The following is an 18,343-nucleotide window of genomic DNA, read 5'->3' on the forward strand; positions in this document are numbered from 1 at the left end:
GTATGCCTCTGAATGACAGTTGCTGAGCATCGCAGGTTCAGAGAGTGCTGTTTTGCTCAGGTCCAGTTGGGCTCTTCTTATGTTCTTAAGTAGGCATCTTAAATTCTGATACATTACGTTTTCTCACATATCTGTTCAAATACCCTTTAGGAGTTGCCATCCTAACATTCTGCGGTTGTTAGGCTTTACTGTAGAAAGTGGATTTCACTGCCTGATATACTCTTACATGCCTAATGGATCGTTGATGGACAGACTACAGTGTCAGGTAAGCAACCAGTTTGCATGCTGTTGCATGCTGTGTCACAGTTCTACAAAAATACTGTGTTAAAAGTTGACATACTCTAATGTACTATACCAGGAATAGCCAACATGGTGCCCGCCAGATGTTGCTGGACAACAACTCCCATGATCCCCGGCAGCTGGTCTTGCCAACTGGGGCTGATAGGAGTTGCGGACTACAACAACTGGAGGGCACCACATGACTGTCCTTGTACGATGCTAATGTTGCCCTGGCTGCACAGATGAGAGGAAAGGCACTTTGGCCACAGTCACTGGCCAGTTATTCTGCTTCCCTGTTCCTTTTAGAAAGAAATCAGCTGCAGTGGCCAGTCAGTTGCCAATCACTGTAGCTGTAGAGATGAAGGCAAGAACAAGAACACCGTGGTCCCAGGTGCTAGCCATAGGAGGTTGGGCTGTCTCCTTTTCAGCAATTAAATTATTTTATTTATTTATTTATTTATTCCCCACCCATCTGGCTACGTTTTCGCAGCCACTCTAGGCAGCTCCCAACAGAATATTAAAAACACGATAAAACATCAAACACTAAAAACTTCCCTAAACAGGCGTGCCTTCAGATGTCTTCTAAAAGTCAGTTGTTTATTTCCTTGACATCTGATGGGAGGGCGTGCCACAGGGTGGGTACCACTACCGAGAAGGCCCTCTGCCTGGTTCCGTGTGACCTCATTTCTCACAGTGAGGGAACCGCCAGAAGGCCCTCAGCACTGGATCTCAGAGTCTGGGCTGAACAATGGGGGTGGAGATGCTCCTTCAGGTACACTGGGCCAAGGCCATTTAGGGCTTTAAAGGTCAGCACCAACACTTTGAATTGTGCTCAGAAACGTACTGGGAGCCAATGTAGGTCTTTATTTTTAGGACTTTAAATTAAGTCTCCTTTAAATGTAATTATATGCGTATATATATATATATATATATTGCTCAGAACTTTTGAGATGGACTGGGACTATTGAATCAATGAATGATATTAAACTAAGTAGACATGCTGACCCACATTCTTTTTGTAACACATAGTCTGCATACATACCATACATACCATACATTTAAAGCACATTTTCTCCCCCCGCCCCACCAAAGCATCCTGGGAACTGTAGTTTGTTAAGGGTTCCAGGAATTATAATTTGGTGAGGGAGTAAACTGCAGTTCAGTGTCTGGTTTGTAAGACATCTCTTGTCATTGGTCCATCTAGCTCAGTGTTGTCCACATGGACTGGCAGCAGCTGTCCAGGGTTTCAGGCAGGGGACATTCCCAGCCCTACCTAGAGATGTTGGGGATTGAACTTGGGACCTTCGGCGTGTAAAGCAGACGCTCTGCTGCTAGACTATGGGCCTTTCCCAAAGGTCATTGAGTAACTGGTGGTGTAGGGACAGAAACAAGTTCAAACATTTGCCTGCGTCAGGTATTGAAAAGGTTACACGTACTTTTATGTGGGGAAAATATTTACTGCCACAAGGTGAGTCAGGGCAGGATTTGTCTGTCAGCTTCTGTTTGTGGTTTAAGAAACTAAAGAAGTGTATGACTAGCTCTTTGGGTTTGTGATTTGTGAAGAGTAGCAGCCCCTACCTGAGCCAACATTTTTTGAAAACTGGGGGTGGGTGAAGTTAAAAAAGCAGGATGTAGCATGGAATCTACTGATTAAAGGGGGGAAATACCATAAGGACTGGCCAATCCTAGGATGTGCTCAGCATAGTTCTTTTGATGCCCAGTTACGAAATCTGTGCAGTATTGGAGTTCGAAATCTGTTCTGCTCACATAATCCAAAAGTAACAGTAGTGTAATGACTTTTATTAGGTATTGTACTGCTGTTACCTTTGGACTTATTCCCCTAATGAACCAACAACCAGACAAGTCCATGTCTGTATTTTAAAAGAGAGAAACTATTCCCTCCAGTCCTGTGAATTGTTTGATCCCTGCATTGAACCAGCATGAGATTTAATTGTCCACCTATCAGAAAATTTGGGCCAGCAGAGAGCTTGATTACTCCTACAGAGAAAGGTACGTTGATGGTCACAAAATCTCTTCCCTTCTGTTGCAGGGTGGTTCTGAACCACTAACATGGGAGAAACGCATCAAAATTTCTTTGGGCCTTGTTCAAGCTGTTCGGCACTTGCATCACTTAGGAATTATTCATGGAAATGTGAAAAGGTGGGGAGCTGACTTTAAAACACCGTTCTCTTCTTTATGCCATCAAAATATATATTTTAATAAGCTGGTGAACATTTTCAGTTGGTTAAAGATTTTGTTGCAAGACAAGAATAGAAATTGGTTCCATTTCAGTTCATTATTGGTTTTTGGATAGAAAAGCATATATAATTGCAGACTATTTGTGCAATGATGGACATGCCTACAGCATCTCTTGCTTTGTACTACAGTTATAATTCAGCTGTATTGAAGAGCAATAAGCTTGAAATGTGTTTGTGATAGGATTAGATATCTTTGTGCACTTACTGGAACTTTCTGTTTTCTACTTCTTTGAAATACTTCTTTCTTTTGCTAGGACTGGAAATCATAATTAGAACAGATTTATCATCTAGGAGTATACTTATTGTAAATGAAAAGTACATGTTTCCCTCATTTGGCTGGCTGAGGGTGCGTTTTGCAAGGCAGAATCAGCAGGCAGCGTGGAAGTGGGAGGAATTCTTTGCCACTGGCTGATTATCCCTTGCTGGTTTTAGCCCATTTCCATCCCAGTCAAAAGTAAGCCCCACTCAGGGGGCAATGACTATAGGACACTTATACAGGGAAGAATTAGTGGATGCCAGAAGAGTAACATTCATTTCTTCTGCCCACCAATTATTGCTACAAATGTTCAACTAGATTCACATTTTCTTAGGATCCAGGTTTTGCAAGATCCACTGTTTGGGGTGATGTATTATTTGCCCTAGGGACGCGGGTGGTGCTGTGGTCTAAACCACTGAGCCTCTTGGCCTTGCCAATCAGAAGGTCAGCGGTTCGAATCCCCGCAACGGGGTGAGCTCCTGTTGCTCGGTCTCAGCTCCTGCCAACCTAGCAGTTTGAAAGCATACTAGTGCAAATAAATAAATAGGAACCACTCCAGCGGGAAGGTAAACAGCGCTTTCATGCCCTGCTCTGGTTTCAGTGTTCCGTTGCACCAGAAGCGGCTTAGTCATGCTGGCCACATGACCTGAAAAAACTGTCTGTGGACAAACGCCAGCTCCCTCGGCCTATAGAGCAAGATGAGCTCCGCAACCCCAGAGTCGTCTGCGACTCGACTTAACCGTCAGGCGTCCTTTACCTTTACCTTTTTATTATTTGCCCTACAATTAATAGGAAAATAGGTGCAGTATTAGCACTTTGTCAGGACACTCTTATTAATTAAAAGGGTACTTAAATTAGTTTGCATTATCCCAGGCTACGTTATCATGTTCAGATGTGGATGACTACTATTTCTTGTAGCTCAGTAGTCTTCAGAACTGAGACCCATGTTTGCTTGTTTATTAAGTTTCATTTATATGCTTTACTCAAGGCAAATATTGCATTACACTTCGATTTTATTTTATTTTATAAACTTTATTGAAACTTTAAAAAATAATTGCCAAACACAGTCTTCCAAGACAAATATATGTATAGATGTTAAGTCTTGTGGATGCCATACTGGTGACCGCATGCAAGATGGAGACCCATATTTAGTCCAAGCATTCTAGTGAGTGGGGGGCATTTCTTTATTGTCTTACTAGATATTTGTAGCGCTGTTTCTGTATCCCAACATAGGTATTGCTGTGGCACTAGTTGAAAACCAATGTTGTAACTGACGTTTTACTTGCACTTCTTATCTTGCTTGCACAGTTCCAATGTCTTATTGGATGAAAACTTTGCACCACAACTTGGACATTCTGGTCTCAGGTTGCAGCCTGCAGAGAAAAAATCTGAGCGCTCTGTGATGAAAACCAAAGTCTTGCAAGCTTCTCTCGCTTATTTCCCGGAGGATTTTGTCAGGCACGGGCAGCTAATGGAAAAAGTGGACATATTTGGTTGTGGAATAGTAAGTTGCCCACCTGTTGTGTGCAATGCTATATATGATCCTCACATCAAGAGTTTGGCAAGTTTTCATGGAAGTGAATTTCATATATTGCTTTCTCCAAATGGGTTAGCATATTGTCAATTTATTTTAAAATCAGACCCTGGGTCTGGAAAATTATAGGTCATAGATCAGTGATAGGACACACTCTTTGCAGCCAAAAAGCCAGATTCTATTCTAGACATCTCTAATGAAAATTTTTTTGGCTGATGGCTCTTGCCCTGACCTAGCCACTGTGATCCATGCGACGGTCACCTCCAGACTGGATTATTGTAACTCGCTCTACGTGGGGCTGCCCTTGAGACTGACCCAGAAACTCCAGCGGGTGCAGAATGCCGCGGCGAGACTCCTTACAGGGTCCTCGCTGCAAGATCACATTCACCCCGTGCTATACCAGCTGCACTGGCTCCCGGTGGAGTACAGGATCAGGTTTAAGGTGCTGGTTTTAACCTTTAAAGCCCTATACGGGCCTAGGACCCTCATACCTACGGGACCGCCTCTCTTGGTATGCCCCACAGAGGAACTTACATCTTGGAGGTCCCAGACCACAGAGAGGTTATGCTGGCCTAAACCAGAGCCAGGGCTTTTTCGGCTGTGGCTCCAATCTGGTGGAACGCTCTGTCACAAGAGACTAGGGCCCTGCAGGACTTGACATCTTTCCGCAGGGCCTGCAAGACAGAGCTGTTCCACCAGGCCTTTGGCCAGGGCACAGCCTGACTCCCTCCTTTGGCAATCTTCACAGAATTCTAGCCCAATGGTTGCCATTAATTTGATTTGAATTAATTTTATAATGAAATGATTTTAGAATGTTGTATTATTTTATTGTTTTTAGCCGCCCTGAGCCTGGCTTTGGCTGGGGAGGGCAGGATATAAATAAAAATTTATTATTAGTAGTAGTAAAGAGCTCTGCCTGAGATGTAGGATGGAAGCTGTGAGTCAGAGTAGATAATGCTGAGCCAGACTAATTGGAACACTTACACTGAGTGGTTGAACCAACACCAGTGATTTGCAACCTTTTGAGTATGGCATCCCACAAGTCCAAATTTAATTGATATAGTGACCCATTGATTCATTATTGCATGAATTCTAGACCTTAAGTCTCAGCAGCCAGCAGTTGCATGCATTTTAAATGCACATTAAGCAATTTTATAACTTGCGACATCCAATAGGAAAGTGTTCTTAGCAACTATGAGCACAAGTATTTGGGGCCTGAGTCATGTGAACACCTTCAATTGGTGTGAATGGTTGTGAAAACAGACTAAAAGTGCTGGAGGCAATGCTTGGTGAGGTCAGGAAAAGGGCTAAGTAAGACTTGCCAATGTTTCAGAGGCAGGGTTTCAGTGTTTTTAGTGGCTCCGACTGTCATTAGGCAATATTAAACATCCACCTGCAAATTGGCATCCTTTATCCACAGATTTCAGTTTCTCTGAACACTGAATTTATTTGTTTACTTCAGTTCAGAAGCTGTGCAATATACACTTTCCTGAATATAGTAATTTCACTCCTTGTAATGACTGTTTGCTTAATGGACATCTCGTTTGAGCGCAGAGAATGAATACTGATATTCCTTTGATCTTAAGGAATAATCCATTCTAAAAAGGAAAAGTATGTAATTATAAAAAAAATGTTTTCAAGGTTTTAGCAGAGATACTGACTGGCATGAAGGCAATGGATGAAGGAAGGCATCCTTTTTACCTGGTAAGTTAAGTTGTGTGTGTGATAGAAGATCTTCAACCTGGTCCAAAGAATATAATCCTTAGGCCGAAATATGTTTTCCCATGCAGATCAGTTCTGCAGTATATGCCAGATCTTCTCTTTTTAAAATTATTTATTATTTATTTAACTTATATACCGCCCTATACCCAGAGGTCTCAGGGCGGTTTCACAGAACAAAATCAAAATATAAAACCACAAAATATATAATTGAAATAAAAAGAACAACCCAATACCCTCCACCACACACCGACTGCTAGCGATGGGACCACCACATCCAAAATCCTAGTACTGCCTTTACAACCCATAGACAGCTGAATGCTGAACTGGATCTGATTGAACTTTTTTTTTTATACATATACTTAGCAAAGTAAACAAAATAAATTATTATTTTTACATGCTGCATAAATACAAGGCCGTCTTAAGCATATGCGGCGCTGTGGTGCAAAGATCCCTCTGCCCCCCCCCCCCCGTTTCACATTATCTCTAACAAGCCCTTACAACAAAATAAAATGAAAGGCAGAAGAAAATCTAATGAAGTCCTCAATTCCAAAGCAAGACTCATTCAAGACTCTGCAGATCTTCTACTTCATCCTCATGATTCAAATTACCACATATCAAAAAGTTAAAGCAATCACCCGTTTGTTGTTCTTTAAATAAATTGATAAAGACACAGAGAATGAAGTTCCCGGCCAATTTATGTTTAAGTACAAAGCTGACGTTTTCAGATATTGTGGGGGGTGGGGTGGGGGTGTAAAGTGGTGACATCCTGAACCTAAAAAGGACCCAAAACCTGGGTCACAAAGGCTGCAGCCCTAACTGCACTTACCTGAGAGTAAGCCCTGCTGATAAAGGACTTTTTGTTGGTGTTTGCTTGTTTTTAACCACTAACTGCATGGAGAGCATGCTCTCGAGTCTATCCTTACCTCTGCACTGAGTCCTAATAGTAGTGCCCCCACCCCCGCTTTCCCCTCCCACGCCCCAAATCTGAATGAATCCCTCCTCCACCTTTTCCCTCGATGGAAGGGGCAGGGGCGATGTTCTCAGCGCCCTTCTGCCTCCCCGTCCTCCTCACCCACTGCACTGGGCAGCTCAAGGCTCACTTGCTGGGCGGGCTTCCTCAGCAGTCCCGCTACTGTTGGGGGCAGACAGGAGGGAGACGGGCACTGCGTAGCTTTGTGCACTGCCTCCGCTGCCTCCTCTCCCAGGCAGGAAGCGAGAGAGCGTGGCTGGCCGTAGGAAGAGCTGCCACCACCCAGCATTCCCTCGCAGCCGTTCCTGGTCAGTCCTGGACTCCCGCTGCTGGGCGCCCCGATGGGCGGGCACCATGGCGCAGGGCGCCACTAACCCTAATGGGTAAGACGGCCCTGCATAAATATTTTAAGAGTTTGTTTCCCACAATAACCAAAAGTACTTGAACTGGGGGGGGGGATCAGTTTGGAAACGCCCCCCCCCCCCCCGGTAAAACACACATAGGTCTCATCCAAACCTCTGCTTGTTTTGCCACTTTCCCTGGGAAAACCTGGTATTTACTGCTGAATCACAGCACACATTAATCGGGTTTTCTGCAGATTGATGTGTGCTCTGATTCAGTGCTAAAGAGTGGGTTTTCCCCAGGCAAGCGATGGGGCAAACAGAAAACTTCTTGGACCCATACTTTCTAGGCACAGGACAAGCGAAAGTGTGGACAAACCCTTAGAGAGCAATCCTATGTCGCTGGAACTAATCCATAGTAGTTTTTAAGTTCTCAAATATGAATGCTGTCCTCTGCTTCATAATGTAATTTTGAGGCAGTCATCTGAATGAGCCAGCCAGCTTAATATTGTTCTCGTACAAAAAGAGCTGAGCACACTGCATTTCTCCTTTTCATTTTCTTCCATAGAAAGATGTCTTCCTTGATGAAATCCAGGTGGCAAAGGAACTATCCAGTTCTAAGGAGAAAACCTTTGAAAGACGTGCTGCCACAGAAATATGTCACAAATATCAAGACAAGCATGCAGGTCCCTTACCAGAAATGACTGCTGTTTGGTTGGCCACTGCTTCCTGTGTTTGCCTGCGGAAAAAGAATGCTAACATGGCAGAGGTAAGTGTACTTCTCTTTCCACTTCCTGCTACAACAGCAAAGCTTTGCCCTGCATTCTTATAGCTTTGCAGCCGAGTAGTGCAGGTCTATGTCTCTGCTATTGTCCTGCATCTGGCTATTATTTGGGGTGGGGGAGCTAGTTTGTGCAAAATCAGCACACAGAACAGATTCTTGATTTATTGGACGCCACGGGTACACACACTGGTCTTAGCTGCAAAGAGTGACAGGAAGATATATATCCCTAGACTTGAGGGACGTTTGTTTGTTTATACCCTGCTCCTTAATAAAAAGATTCCCGAGACCGCTTATAGAATAAGGAAAATATCCGTTGCGATAAAGCCACGAAACACGGCAACAGATAAAACACTAAAGATTTGTTTGATCAGAAAGGAAACCAGAGTCTGCAAACAGACTTTCCTCACTTTTTATGCATTTACCACAATAAGCACCATGGTGCTACACAAACAGTGACTTAGATCATTGTAGAAAAGGTGGATGTAAGATTGTCCAAGTTTTTTTCCATATGGTGGGCAGACCATACATCTATAAAGGATTGAGGCCAACAGATGTAGGGCAGGAGGCCACCACCCTCACAGCAGTAGATACAGGCTGTCTTGCTGGTGATGAGGTGACAGCATAATACTCCAAACTCGTTGCTAGAATGCCAGCACTCATAATATGTCTATAAACCATATCCCTCTTCATGAATGGGGTGGGGATGAGGGGTCACACATGGAGTGGGTTGAGATCGCAACCCCTTGGCCTCACTTCTGACCTGCTGCTCCTATGCCTCTGATCTTTATGAGTTTGTCTGGACATCTGAAAAGGGTCACCTACACACATGCAGTTGGAGGCATTTCACACAACTGGGGCTCTTGTGTGTTGGTGGGCATCCCTTACTATACAGTGGATGTACGCTGGAGATGAGGCCAGCAGGACAGGCAGTGTCATGAGTGGAGGCAGCAGGCAAAGTTCCACTCCTTTCATTTTCTTAGTACTTACCGTATTTTTCGCTCTATAAGACACACCAGACTACAAGACGCACCTAGTTTTTGGAGGAGGAAAGCAAGAAAAAAAAAATTCTGAATCTCAGAAGCCAGAACAGCAAGAGGGATCGCTGCGTAGTGAAAGCAGCAATCCCTCTTGCTGTTCTGGCTTCTGGGATTGCTGCGCAGCCTGCATTCGCTCCATAAGATGCACACACATTTCCCCTTACTTTTTAGGAGGGAAAAAGTGAGTCTTATAGAGCAAAAAATACGGTACTTTTTTGCTTAAGTACTTAAGTACTTACCTGTTTGCTTAAGAGTGTGTGTCCCTAAGTGTTGAAGGAAGCAGTTGCATTCTTTCAGTGAGGAAAATCTGAATGAGCTGTTTTAACATTGCTGTTAAAAAAACAGGTGCATGAAATAATCGAAATGGCAGATCATCAAATACAGTGTCAGAAAATGCCCGAGTGGAACAGATACCATGGACTCTCCATGAATACTCCAGAAGAAAACGATGAGTCAGCCAGCCCCCTTCATTTTGGTTTCTCAAATGAAGCAAATCCCGGGTCTTTGAACTGTGGAGATTTGTTGCCACCTTTGATGAGCACCATGTCTCCTGAAACATACTCTGGGCAGATATTACGGGTCCCTTGCGAGTCAGATGAATCAAGTAACTTTTCGTGGGACCCTACAGATGCTGCTGCTGCCTGCCAACCACCAAGCAACAACTCTCAATATCTAGAAAATGTTTCTCCCACAAAGCCTCTGGCAAATGATTCAGAATATAGCAGTGTCTTCTCAACAAAAAATATGGACTCTAATAAGGAGCCACTAGAAATAACTGGTTCTTTAAATAAAAGAACTCCATCAAATACAAATACGGAAAGCTCTGGTGCTGCCTGTTCTTCACAAGGTAACAAGGTAACTTTTACATATTCTTTGAGGAAAATTAGGAACATTTATGAAGTATATAATAACAGTAATACAAATATTATTATTTCATCAATTTGCATGGCAAGATGATCCCTGTCCTGAAAACCTGACAGTCTAAAATTGGCCACAGGGCAGACAAGAGAAAGGTGAGAGAAGTGGATGAAGGGTAAACAGGGAAGGAATATGCGGCTGTTTCAGATGCTTAGGCGTAGTGAGAGTATTTCATTAAGGCTTGGAAACTAGATAGTTGTGTCAAAGGCTTAATGGAAAAAGTGGACTTATAGGAAGGATTTGAAAGAGTAAGAGAAGTGGTATCATGCAAGAGTTCTAGGAAAGTTCCAAGCACATGGGGAAGCAAGTTCAATTAAAACAAAAATAGGCAACTTCAGAATTATACTGTGACCTGGACTGTTGGAGCTAAATTATGTGACATGTAATTAACACCATTTGGGTATCATGTAGGATGTGGTAGATGGGTTTCATGTTGTCATCATACTTCGCTTATTCTGCAATAGTTTCGATTTTGTAGTGGCCCTCAGTTTTTTTAAAAAAATGAATCAACTCTTGGGGGAAAATGGATTCCTTAGCAGTCGTCTCTCCTGCTGTATAACATAAAATCCCTGGGATAGATCATCCAGGGATTGGGCAATGGCGTCATGAGTATGCCGATGACATCCACCTCTATCTCTCCTTTACATTAGACCCAAGAGTTCAGGGTCTGAAAAAGTGCCTGGAATTAGTAATGGACAAGAGGCTGTAAACAACTTCTGGAGGGCCACAGGTTAGCCCCTCCTAAGTATAAGCAACTTTTCAGCAATTCCTTCAGGTTAACTCAAAGAAAATCAACATTCTATAGCTTATTCAAAATAACTTTTACCTCAGTAATTAGTGATTGTATACATTATTTGTAATGTCACTATATTACATTGCTTATTTGCGCTTTCTTTCAGCAGGGGTGAAAAAAATAAAAATCAACGATAAAAAGAAAAAGATGATGGAACGATTTTTATTGTATGAAGAAAATAAAATAAATACTTGTGAACTCCTTGAAGATTTGATGTAACTAAATCATCATCCATGCAGTTTGCAGAAGATTAAACTTTACTGGCAGTAGAAACAAAAGCACAGTGCATTTTTTGAAGTTACATTGGGTACCTATACAAGATATAGGATAGGATGGGGAGAGCATCAACTTGAGGTGATTAGTGTCAAGAAGATTATATTCACAGCTTTATGGCTGTGATTGAAATGTATTTTGGTAGACACAGCTCTCTTGAAACCAAAGGCTGCAGCCAAAGTGAAGCACAGAACAGAACAAGAGGGAAAAGCATCCTTCTCTAGCCATTGTATAAACTGAGTTTTATGGTACATTTATAGTGCTTGCCTGCACTATGAATAAAATGCTTTGGGGGGGGATCTTCTCTTGCTCATGGTTTTATCATTGTCTTTTTATTTTACACAAACCTCCTCTGACATGGCAAGATAATTCTTCTTTACAACATGAAGACTCAAGTTACTTGCTTAAGGAACTGCTATGGTCAGAATTCTATTTGTATTTAGATTTTATTTATTCATTTCTTACATGTATAGCCAATTACTCAAGACAGCACACGTTTCTTCCCCTTTTATCATCACATCTCTGCAAGTTAGGTTACATTGAGGGATGATGACTGGCTCAAAGTCACCTCAGTGAACTTCATAGACAAGGAGGTTTGAACATAGGTTACCCTAGTGTGATGCAATATACAGAACTGATGTCGTGCTTTGCATCCAAGCAGACAAAACTGGTCAGAGTTCTGATTGCTCTAAATTTAAAATGCATCTATAGCAGCTAAAATAACATACATTTTGCAGGACTGTCTAGTTTGTACATTCCTTAGAAATATAATTCAGAATACAGTAACTCACACTAACAATGCAGTCCTATGCAGGCTTATTCAGAAGTAAGTTCCACTGAGTTCAATAGGACATATTACCAGGTAAACCAATAGGACATAATACCAGGTATTAATATTGTAGCCCAAATTTGGCAAAATCCTGTGAATGAGACATATTTCAATACTATAGAGATTTAAGCAGTCCTAAATCCAAGATATGCAGATGACACAACCTTGATGGCAGAAAGTGAGGAGGAATTAAAGAACCTTTTATTGAGGGTTAAAGAGGAGAGCACAAAATATGGTCTGAAGCTCAACATCAAAAAAATGAAGATCATGGCCACTGGTCCCATCACCTCCTGGCAAATAGAAGGGGAAGAAATGGAGGCAGTAAGAGATTTTACTTTCTTGGGCTCCATGATCACTGCAGATGGTGACAGCAGTCACGAAATTAAAAGACGCCTGCTTCTTGGGAGAAAAGCAATGACAAACCTAGACAACATCTTAAAAAGTAGAGACATCACCTTGCCAACAAAGGTCCGTATAGTAAAAGCTATGGTTTTCCCAGTAGTGATGTATGGAAGTGAGAGCTGGACCATAAAGAAGGCTGATCGCCGAAGAATTGATGCTTTTGAATTATGGTGCTGGAGGAGACTCTTGAGAGTCCCATGGACTGCAAGAAAATCAAATGTATCCATTCTTAAGGAAATCAGCCCTGAGTGCTCACTGGAAGGACAGATCATGAAGCTGAGGCTCCAATACTTTGGCCACCAAATGAGAAGAGAAGACTCCCTGGAAAAGACCCTGATGTTGGGAAAGATGGAGGGCACAAGGAGAAGGGGACGACAGAGGATGAGATGGTTGGATGGTGTTCTTGAAGCTACCAGCATGAGTTTGATCAAACTGCGGGAGGCAGTGGAGGACAGAAGTGCCTGGCGTGCTCTGGTCCATGGGGTCACGAAGAGTCGGACACAACTAAACGACTAAACAACAACAACAACAAATCCAAGATTACTCTAGCTGATAGACTTGGTACTTCTGCTTCATGTGGCAACAACCTTTTGCTTCTTCAGCAAAACTGCATTATTTACCTCCTAATGGTAAGTGGTTCAAAGGGATGGTTGTATAGAAAATATTAATGCTGTATTGGTGATTTTGGGGTTTTAAGTTTGCTAGTAAGCTAATGGTATTATTATAAAACTATTTATTCACTGACAGTGTTTACCTTTTGAAGCTATTAATGAATACTGTATATTGGAAATATTTTGTAGCATATTTTGTATTTTATGTATTTTCAGAACTTTGATATTTTTTAAAAAACTAAGTTTTGAAGTATATTTGCATCTATTGTGTTCTATCCTTTTTGGCATTAATAATTTTGCTTGCTGGAGTTTTGGGGTTGCAGGGGCAAGTCTTGCAGTGCAATCTTGAGACTTGTGTACTGAAAAATAAGTGTCATTAAGTTCAGTGGGCCTTACATCTAAGTAAATTTGTATAAGCTTGTGGTCTGAAGCATCCAAAGAGATGACAGAAATAGATTATTATGCAGTTCCATGGCTTTACTGAATAGCTATATTTCCCCCCTTTAAGCTCCATAACTTATCATTGCAACATACTTTTCAGGTTCATTGCTCCAAATGCTGAAAACAAATTATACATTTGAAATAAATTATTGAAAAAGGCCATTTTGTGAATGTGGTCCTTTTAATAGTCTACAGTGTTCTGTCTCCATATAAATTATTTATCTAGTTATATGTGCCACTGTTTATGGTACTGAACATAAATTTGTTTTGTTTATAATAGCCTGCTCTACATCTATCGGGACCCCTAGCGGGTTGCAGCACACAATCCCATAAAGTACAATACAGTACACAGTAAAACGCAACAATAACATTTCGAAAACCATCTTCACAACATTTCAAGCGGTTAAAAAGGTCAGAATTCCACAATGCTGGTAAATCAAGTGTGGGCCATATATAGCTATCACTGAAGTGATAAAGCGGGTGGCGCTGTGGGTAAAACCTCAGCGCCTAGGACTTGCCGATCGTCAGGTCGGCGGTTCGAATCCCCGCAGCGGGGTGCGCTCCCGTTGCTCGGTCCCAGCGCCTCCCAACCTAGCAGTTCGAAAGCACCCCCAGGTGCAAGTAGATAAATAGGGACCGCTTACCAGCGGGAAGGTAAACGGCGTTTCCGTGTGCTGCACTGGCTCGCCAGATGCAGCTTGGCACGCTGGCCACGTGACCCGGAAGTGTCTGCGGACAGCGCTGGCTCCCGGCCTCTTGAGTGAGATGGGCGCACAACCCTAGAGTCGGACACGACTGGCCCTGACGGGCAGGGGTACCTTTACAGTGCCTTGTATTTTCATACTCCACACTGTAGGGCCCTAGCAAGATGGTTCAATTATCTGAGTGCGTCTCTGCAGATGGGGTTGCTTGGATCCCAATTGTTTGCTCTCAGCACGTGACTAAGGCCCCAGTGGCCATCTCCAGTTGCATAGAAATGTCTGAATACCACAACCAGCCACAATTCCCCACGGAATTGGGCGTTTTGGAGAGGACGGCCTCTCTCTGCGGGGTCTTCGCCAGCCGGCGACAAGAACGGAGCCTGCGTCCGGCGCGGCCCCATTCACGCCCAACTTTAACCAGCTGCGGAACAGGTTGCGCAAGCGCGCTTCTTCCCCCCACCAAGCTCGCTTCCTCTTCCCGTTCTGCTGCCCTTCGCTTCTGTCACGCGGACCCCTGCTCCCGGCCACGCGTCCGCCCCCTGACCCTCCTCTCACCCAATCAGAAGGCGAGCCTGTCCAACACCTTCCCCCTCCCCTCCCCGCTTCTCCCGGCGTTCGGTTGCCGCCCCTAAGCTTTGTGAAGAACAGGGCGGCTGCGAGCGAGAGGAGGCGGGCGCGGTACTGTACTGAGCGACGAGAGTGGGGCCCTGGGCGGGGGCGGGGGGGGGGGAAAGGAGGGAGGCGCCGCGCGGCCTTGTAACTGCCAACCGCCCTAGTTTGAAAAGTGGAAGCCGCGCGTGAGGCAATGTTCCCCCAAGGGGGGGAGCTGACGCGGGGAGGAAAAGAAGGCGGCTTCGTCTCCGATGGGGCGGCCCCCCCCCCCGGTGACGGCAGCCAATGGCTGCCGGCGCTTGGCAAGGAGGGAGGCCTCTTGCAGCCCCTGAGGAAATCTCTTCCTGGTCTCTCTCTTGCTTCCAGGAGTTAGGCGGGCTGTGGCTCCGCGGTCAACTGCCCCGCCCCCCGCCCGCATTCCTGCTTCCCACTCAAGGCAGGCTGGGAGCTCCGGCCTCTTCCTCTGGTCCTCCTTTATGGGTGTTGAAGGAGGGAGGATAGAAAGAGGCGCCCTGGCGAGTTGCTGGTGACATGGGTGGATCAGGGCCTTGATAACCACGGGTACCTGAGTTCTGTGGGCACTAGCCTGGGTGCGCTTGAGAAACTCTGTGGTGGAAGTCGGGGAGCATGGCTGTCTGTTCTCCAGTTTGTGCATTCACATGCATAATTTCCTACTTTAAAAGGACATGTTTCTAACACCTTGCTGTTTTCACACGTTACAGAAATGCGGCGCAAGCTTGGGCAGCGTGTATGTGTTAAAACTCTGGCTTTTCTCTCTTTTCATGCTCAGGTAATCCAGCCTCAATGCAGCCAAACAGGAGGCGTAAAATAGAGTGGGACAGCTTGTCTGTTGGATCGCCCGCCAAATATCGCAGACTCGCCAAAGAAGCGCCATCACAGCCTTCCCCTAGCAGTAGGTCTGCTACATCCATTGAGACGGCTGCATTCAGGAAAGCTCCAGAGTCTTATAAAGCGTTCTCGAGAACTTCGTTTGCTGCAGCGGATTCTTCCTCTGATGAGACTGAAACGAATGATGGAATTGACAGTATTCTTCGAGAGAGCCCAGACCGCCCTCTTTCCAATAAACTGTTCCTTGTAAGACGTCCCGCCTGTGACATGTCTGAGGAAAATGTGACGTCTTCGCCTCGAGAATCCTTGAAACAAAAGGTAGATAAGTGATGACAAATATTGGAACATCAGGCGGGGTCGAGGGGAATTGCATTTGTTTATAATGTACTTGTGTTTGTTTGTTTTTATAGTTTTTATCATGGATGATAAAATCCTACCTTGGGAGTTTTTGTTGAAGGGTAGCATAGAAATTGTGTGAATATTTAAATAAAATGCATTCAGGTTGCAGTTCTTTGTCCCTTGGGAAGTGTCTTAGATGGAGTCGTATATACCAGAGCTTCTCCAGTGCTAGAACTTATGTCTGATTCCAGTGCCACAGTGCCTGTATAACTCTGGCCCTATTGTAGTTGTTGGGCCAAACGGGACATGTTTAAGCTGTTTGTGGGCATGTTAGGGGAGGACTGTGAAATACTTTGAGTCTTTGGATTTACAGTCTTCTCAGCAGCTTTGAAGTGCCTCCAAACTGGAGAGAGAGATATTCCCACATGGGACCTGGTGTAAGTCTGTCCTGTACTGTTTCCAATGAGAAATCTAGCCAATGGGAATCAGTAGCTGTGTGGATCCAGCAGTGCTTTAAATATGATGGTTAAAACACATTTTTCTCTCCCTGCCCCTTAGGATTGCAGCCTTAGTGGACCATCCTTGGTAGCTTTTCATACTTTTTGAGGACAGTCAGGTTTTCAGAAATTTGTTAATTTATGTCCAATTGCTTAGGATTAATTTGCCCTAACCAAAATCCTCCCCCCCCAAACTATTGTATGGTTCATTTAGGCTGTCCTTTTTAACCTACAATGTGAAGATATCATTTCTATGAAATGGATACTAGGTATGTTGTATGAAGTTTACACTGTTATTTACTGTTTAGATTAAACAAGATGGCCTCAGTGAGACAGGTCCAAGCCTCACACCAAGCACAGAAAGAAAAGGTGCTTCAAAGGAAGCAGGTGCTGAATGTGGCAGGAGGAGAATGAAAGACCAGGACCAAGGATCTCGACTAATATACCGCAAAGCTCTGCTTGCTATACTTGGGGGACCACTGCGACCTAGAAGGGAGGTAGCACCTCCAAATGGAACCCTGGAAGAAAGCGTTCCTAAAAAAGTGGCATCTGAATCAGCTGGCCACCTGAGACGTCCCTCAACAGCATCAAAACTTGGAGAGCAGCAACCGGGAAAAGAGTCAAACTGTCTGAAAACCACAGAAAAAGAGCACATTAATATTTCTATCAGGCAGGATAGAAAAGAGTCTCATGGGTCAGATGGCAGCTCAAGACGTGTATCTGTAGTTTCAAGTTCAGAAAGAGAAAAAGACTTTAAACAGGAGTCCACCTTTCAGAAAGCTGCTGCAGAAGATGAACATAATATCTCTAGGCATTGTGGAAAAGAGGCTTCCAGATCAAAGGGTAGCTTGAGGCATATTCGTGCATTATCAAGATCTGAAGATGAACCAGAAGTTGAACAGGACTCTGTCTTCCAGAAAGCTGCTGCAAAAGAAGAAAAGAAAACCTCTAGGCATAGTGGGAAAGTGGCTTCCAAACCAGGTGGCAGCTCAAGGCACATTCATACATTAACAAGATTTGAAGATGAACCGGAAGTTAAGCAGGAGTCGACCTTTCAGAAAGTTGCTGCAAAAGAAGAAAACAGTATTTCTAGGCATAGTGGAAAAGAGGCTTCTAGACCAGCGGGCAGCTCAAGGTATACATTATCAAGGTCTGCATTATCAAGATTTGAAGATGAACCAGAACTGGAAAAGGAGCCAAAAGACACCAACATTTCTGTTGGACGGAGTAAAAAAAAGGATTGCAGAGAGCATTGCAGATCAGATGATAAATTTAAAAGCACATCTCACCTTTTACAGGTTGAAGGAGAACAAAAATATAAGCAAGAGTCCAGCAAACAGCAGAGTCAAACTGATGATGAAAATGCCTGTGCCAGTCTATCTAAAAAGGAGTATGGGAGACCAGAAAACCAGCTGAGAAGTGTGTCTGAAGTGTCCAGGTATGAAGGTGAAGAACTATTCAAGCAAGGTTGCAGCAGTGAGAAAACTATGACAAAATACAACAGTACCTTCACAAAGCAGAAAACTGTGCCAAAAGAAAAATATGTTTGCCCCAGTTCATCTGATGTACATTGTGTTACTGCTGCAAAGGAGTTTGTGAATTTCCAGAGGACAGTTATTGTAGAATCTTCTCCAAAACCTGTGTTTGTGGATGACCACAGTTCAGAAGTAAATGAGGTGAGGCATTCTATTGTGGAATAAGGTTTTCAAAATGAAACCGTAGCTAAATGTTCCTGAAATGTAATTGATTTCACACAAATGAAGAGACAGCACTTAAAAGTAAACACATTCCCAAAAGTTTGAAAAATCCTTAAGATAGCTAATAAAGTGGTGTTTGCTCTCTGTGAATAACAAACTGCAAGACTAACATGCTTTTATTTCAATGTGCATTTTCTACC

At 43.7% G+C, this 18,343-nt stretch overlaps 2 protein-coding genes across 13 annotated transcripts in view; both read left to right on the plus strand.

Annotated features, from left to right (window-relative positions):
• The window catches only part of IRAK2 (interleukin 1 receptor associated kinase 2), a 39,518-nt gene extending 25,910 nt beyond the window's left edge, over positions 1 to 13,608 (plus strand). For 2 of the 12 annotated variants that reach the window (XM_083600969.1, XM_083600965.1), the window contains 8 exons: positions 151 to 265; positions 2,330 to 2,439; positions 4,102 to 4,297; positions 5,969 to 6,031; positions 7,929 to 8,129; positions 9,527 to 10,036; positions 10,135 to 10,194; positions 11,002 to 13,608. In XM_083600969.1, the coding sequence (XP_083457095.1) occupies positions 151 to 265; positions 2,330 to 2,439; positions 4,102 to 4,297; positions 5,969 to 6,031; positions 7,929 to 8,129; positions 9,527 to 10,036; positions 10,135 to 10,158 (1,219 nt within the window). In that variant the 3' untranslated portion in view covers positions 10,159 to 10,194; positions 11,002 to 13,608. Of the gene's footprint in view, positions 1 to 150; positions 266 to 2,329; positions 2,440 to 4,101; positions 4,298 to 5,968; positions 6,032 to 7,928; positions 8,130 to 9,526; positions 10,037 to 10,134; positions 10,195 to 10,749 lie in introns of all 12 variants that reach the window. The other 10 variants (XM_083600972.1, XM_083600966.1, XM_083600973.1 and 7 more) reach the window with 6 other exon arrangements.
• A 1,099-nt stretch (positions 13,609 to 14,707) lies between these two features.
• Positions 14,708 to 18,161, plus strand: LOC310756743 (uncharacterized protein). Its single transcript, XM_083601390.1, has 3 exons — positions 14,708 to 14,827; positions 15,552 to 15,928; positions 16,755 to 18,161. Exons 2-3 carry the CDS (start codon positions 15,566 to 15,568, stop codon positions 18,144 to 18,146), a joined length of 1,755 nt encoding a protein of 584 aa, XP_083457516.1. The 5' UTR covers positions 14,708 to 14,827; positions 15,552 to 15,565; the 3' UTR covers positions 18,147 to 18,161.
• The last annotated feature ends 182 nt before the right edge of the window (positions 18,162 to 18,343 follow it).

This window comes from Podarcis filfolensis (assembly GCF_964270895.1).
Source record: "Podarcis filfolensis genome assembly, chromosome: 2".
Classification (NCBI taxonomy): Eukaryota; Metazoa; Chordata; class Lepidosauria; order Squamata; family Lacertidae; genus Podarcis; species Podarcis filfolensis.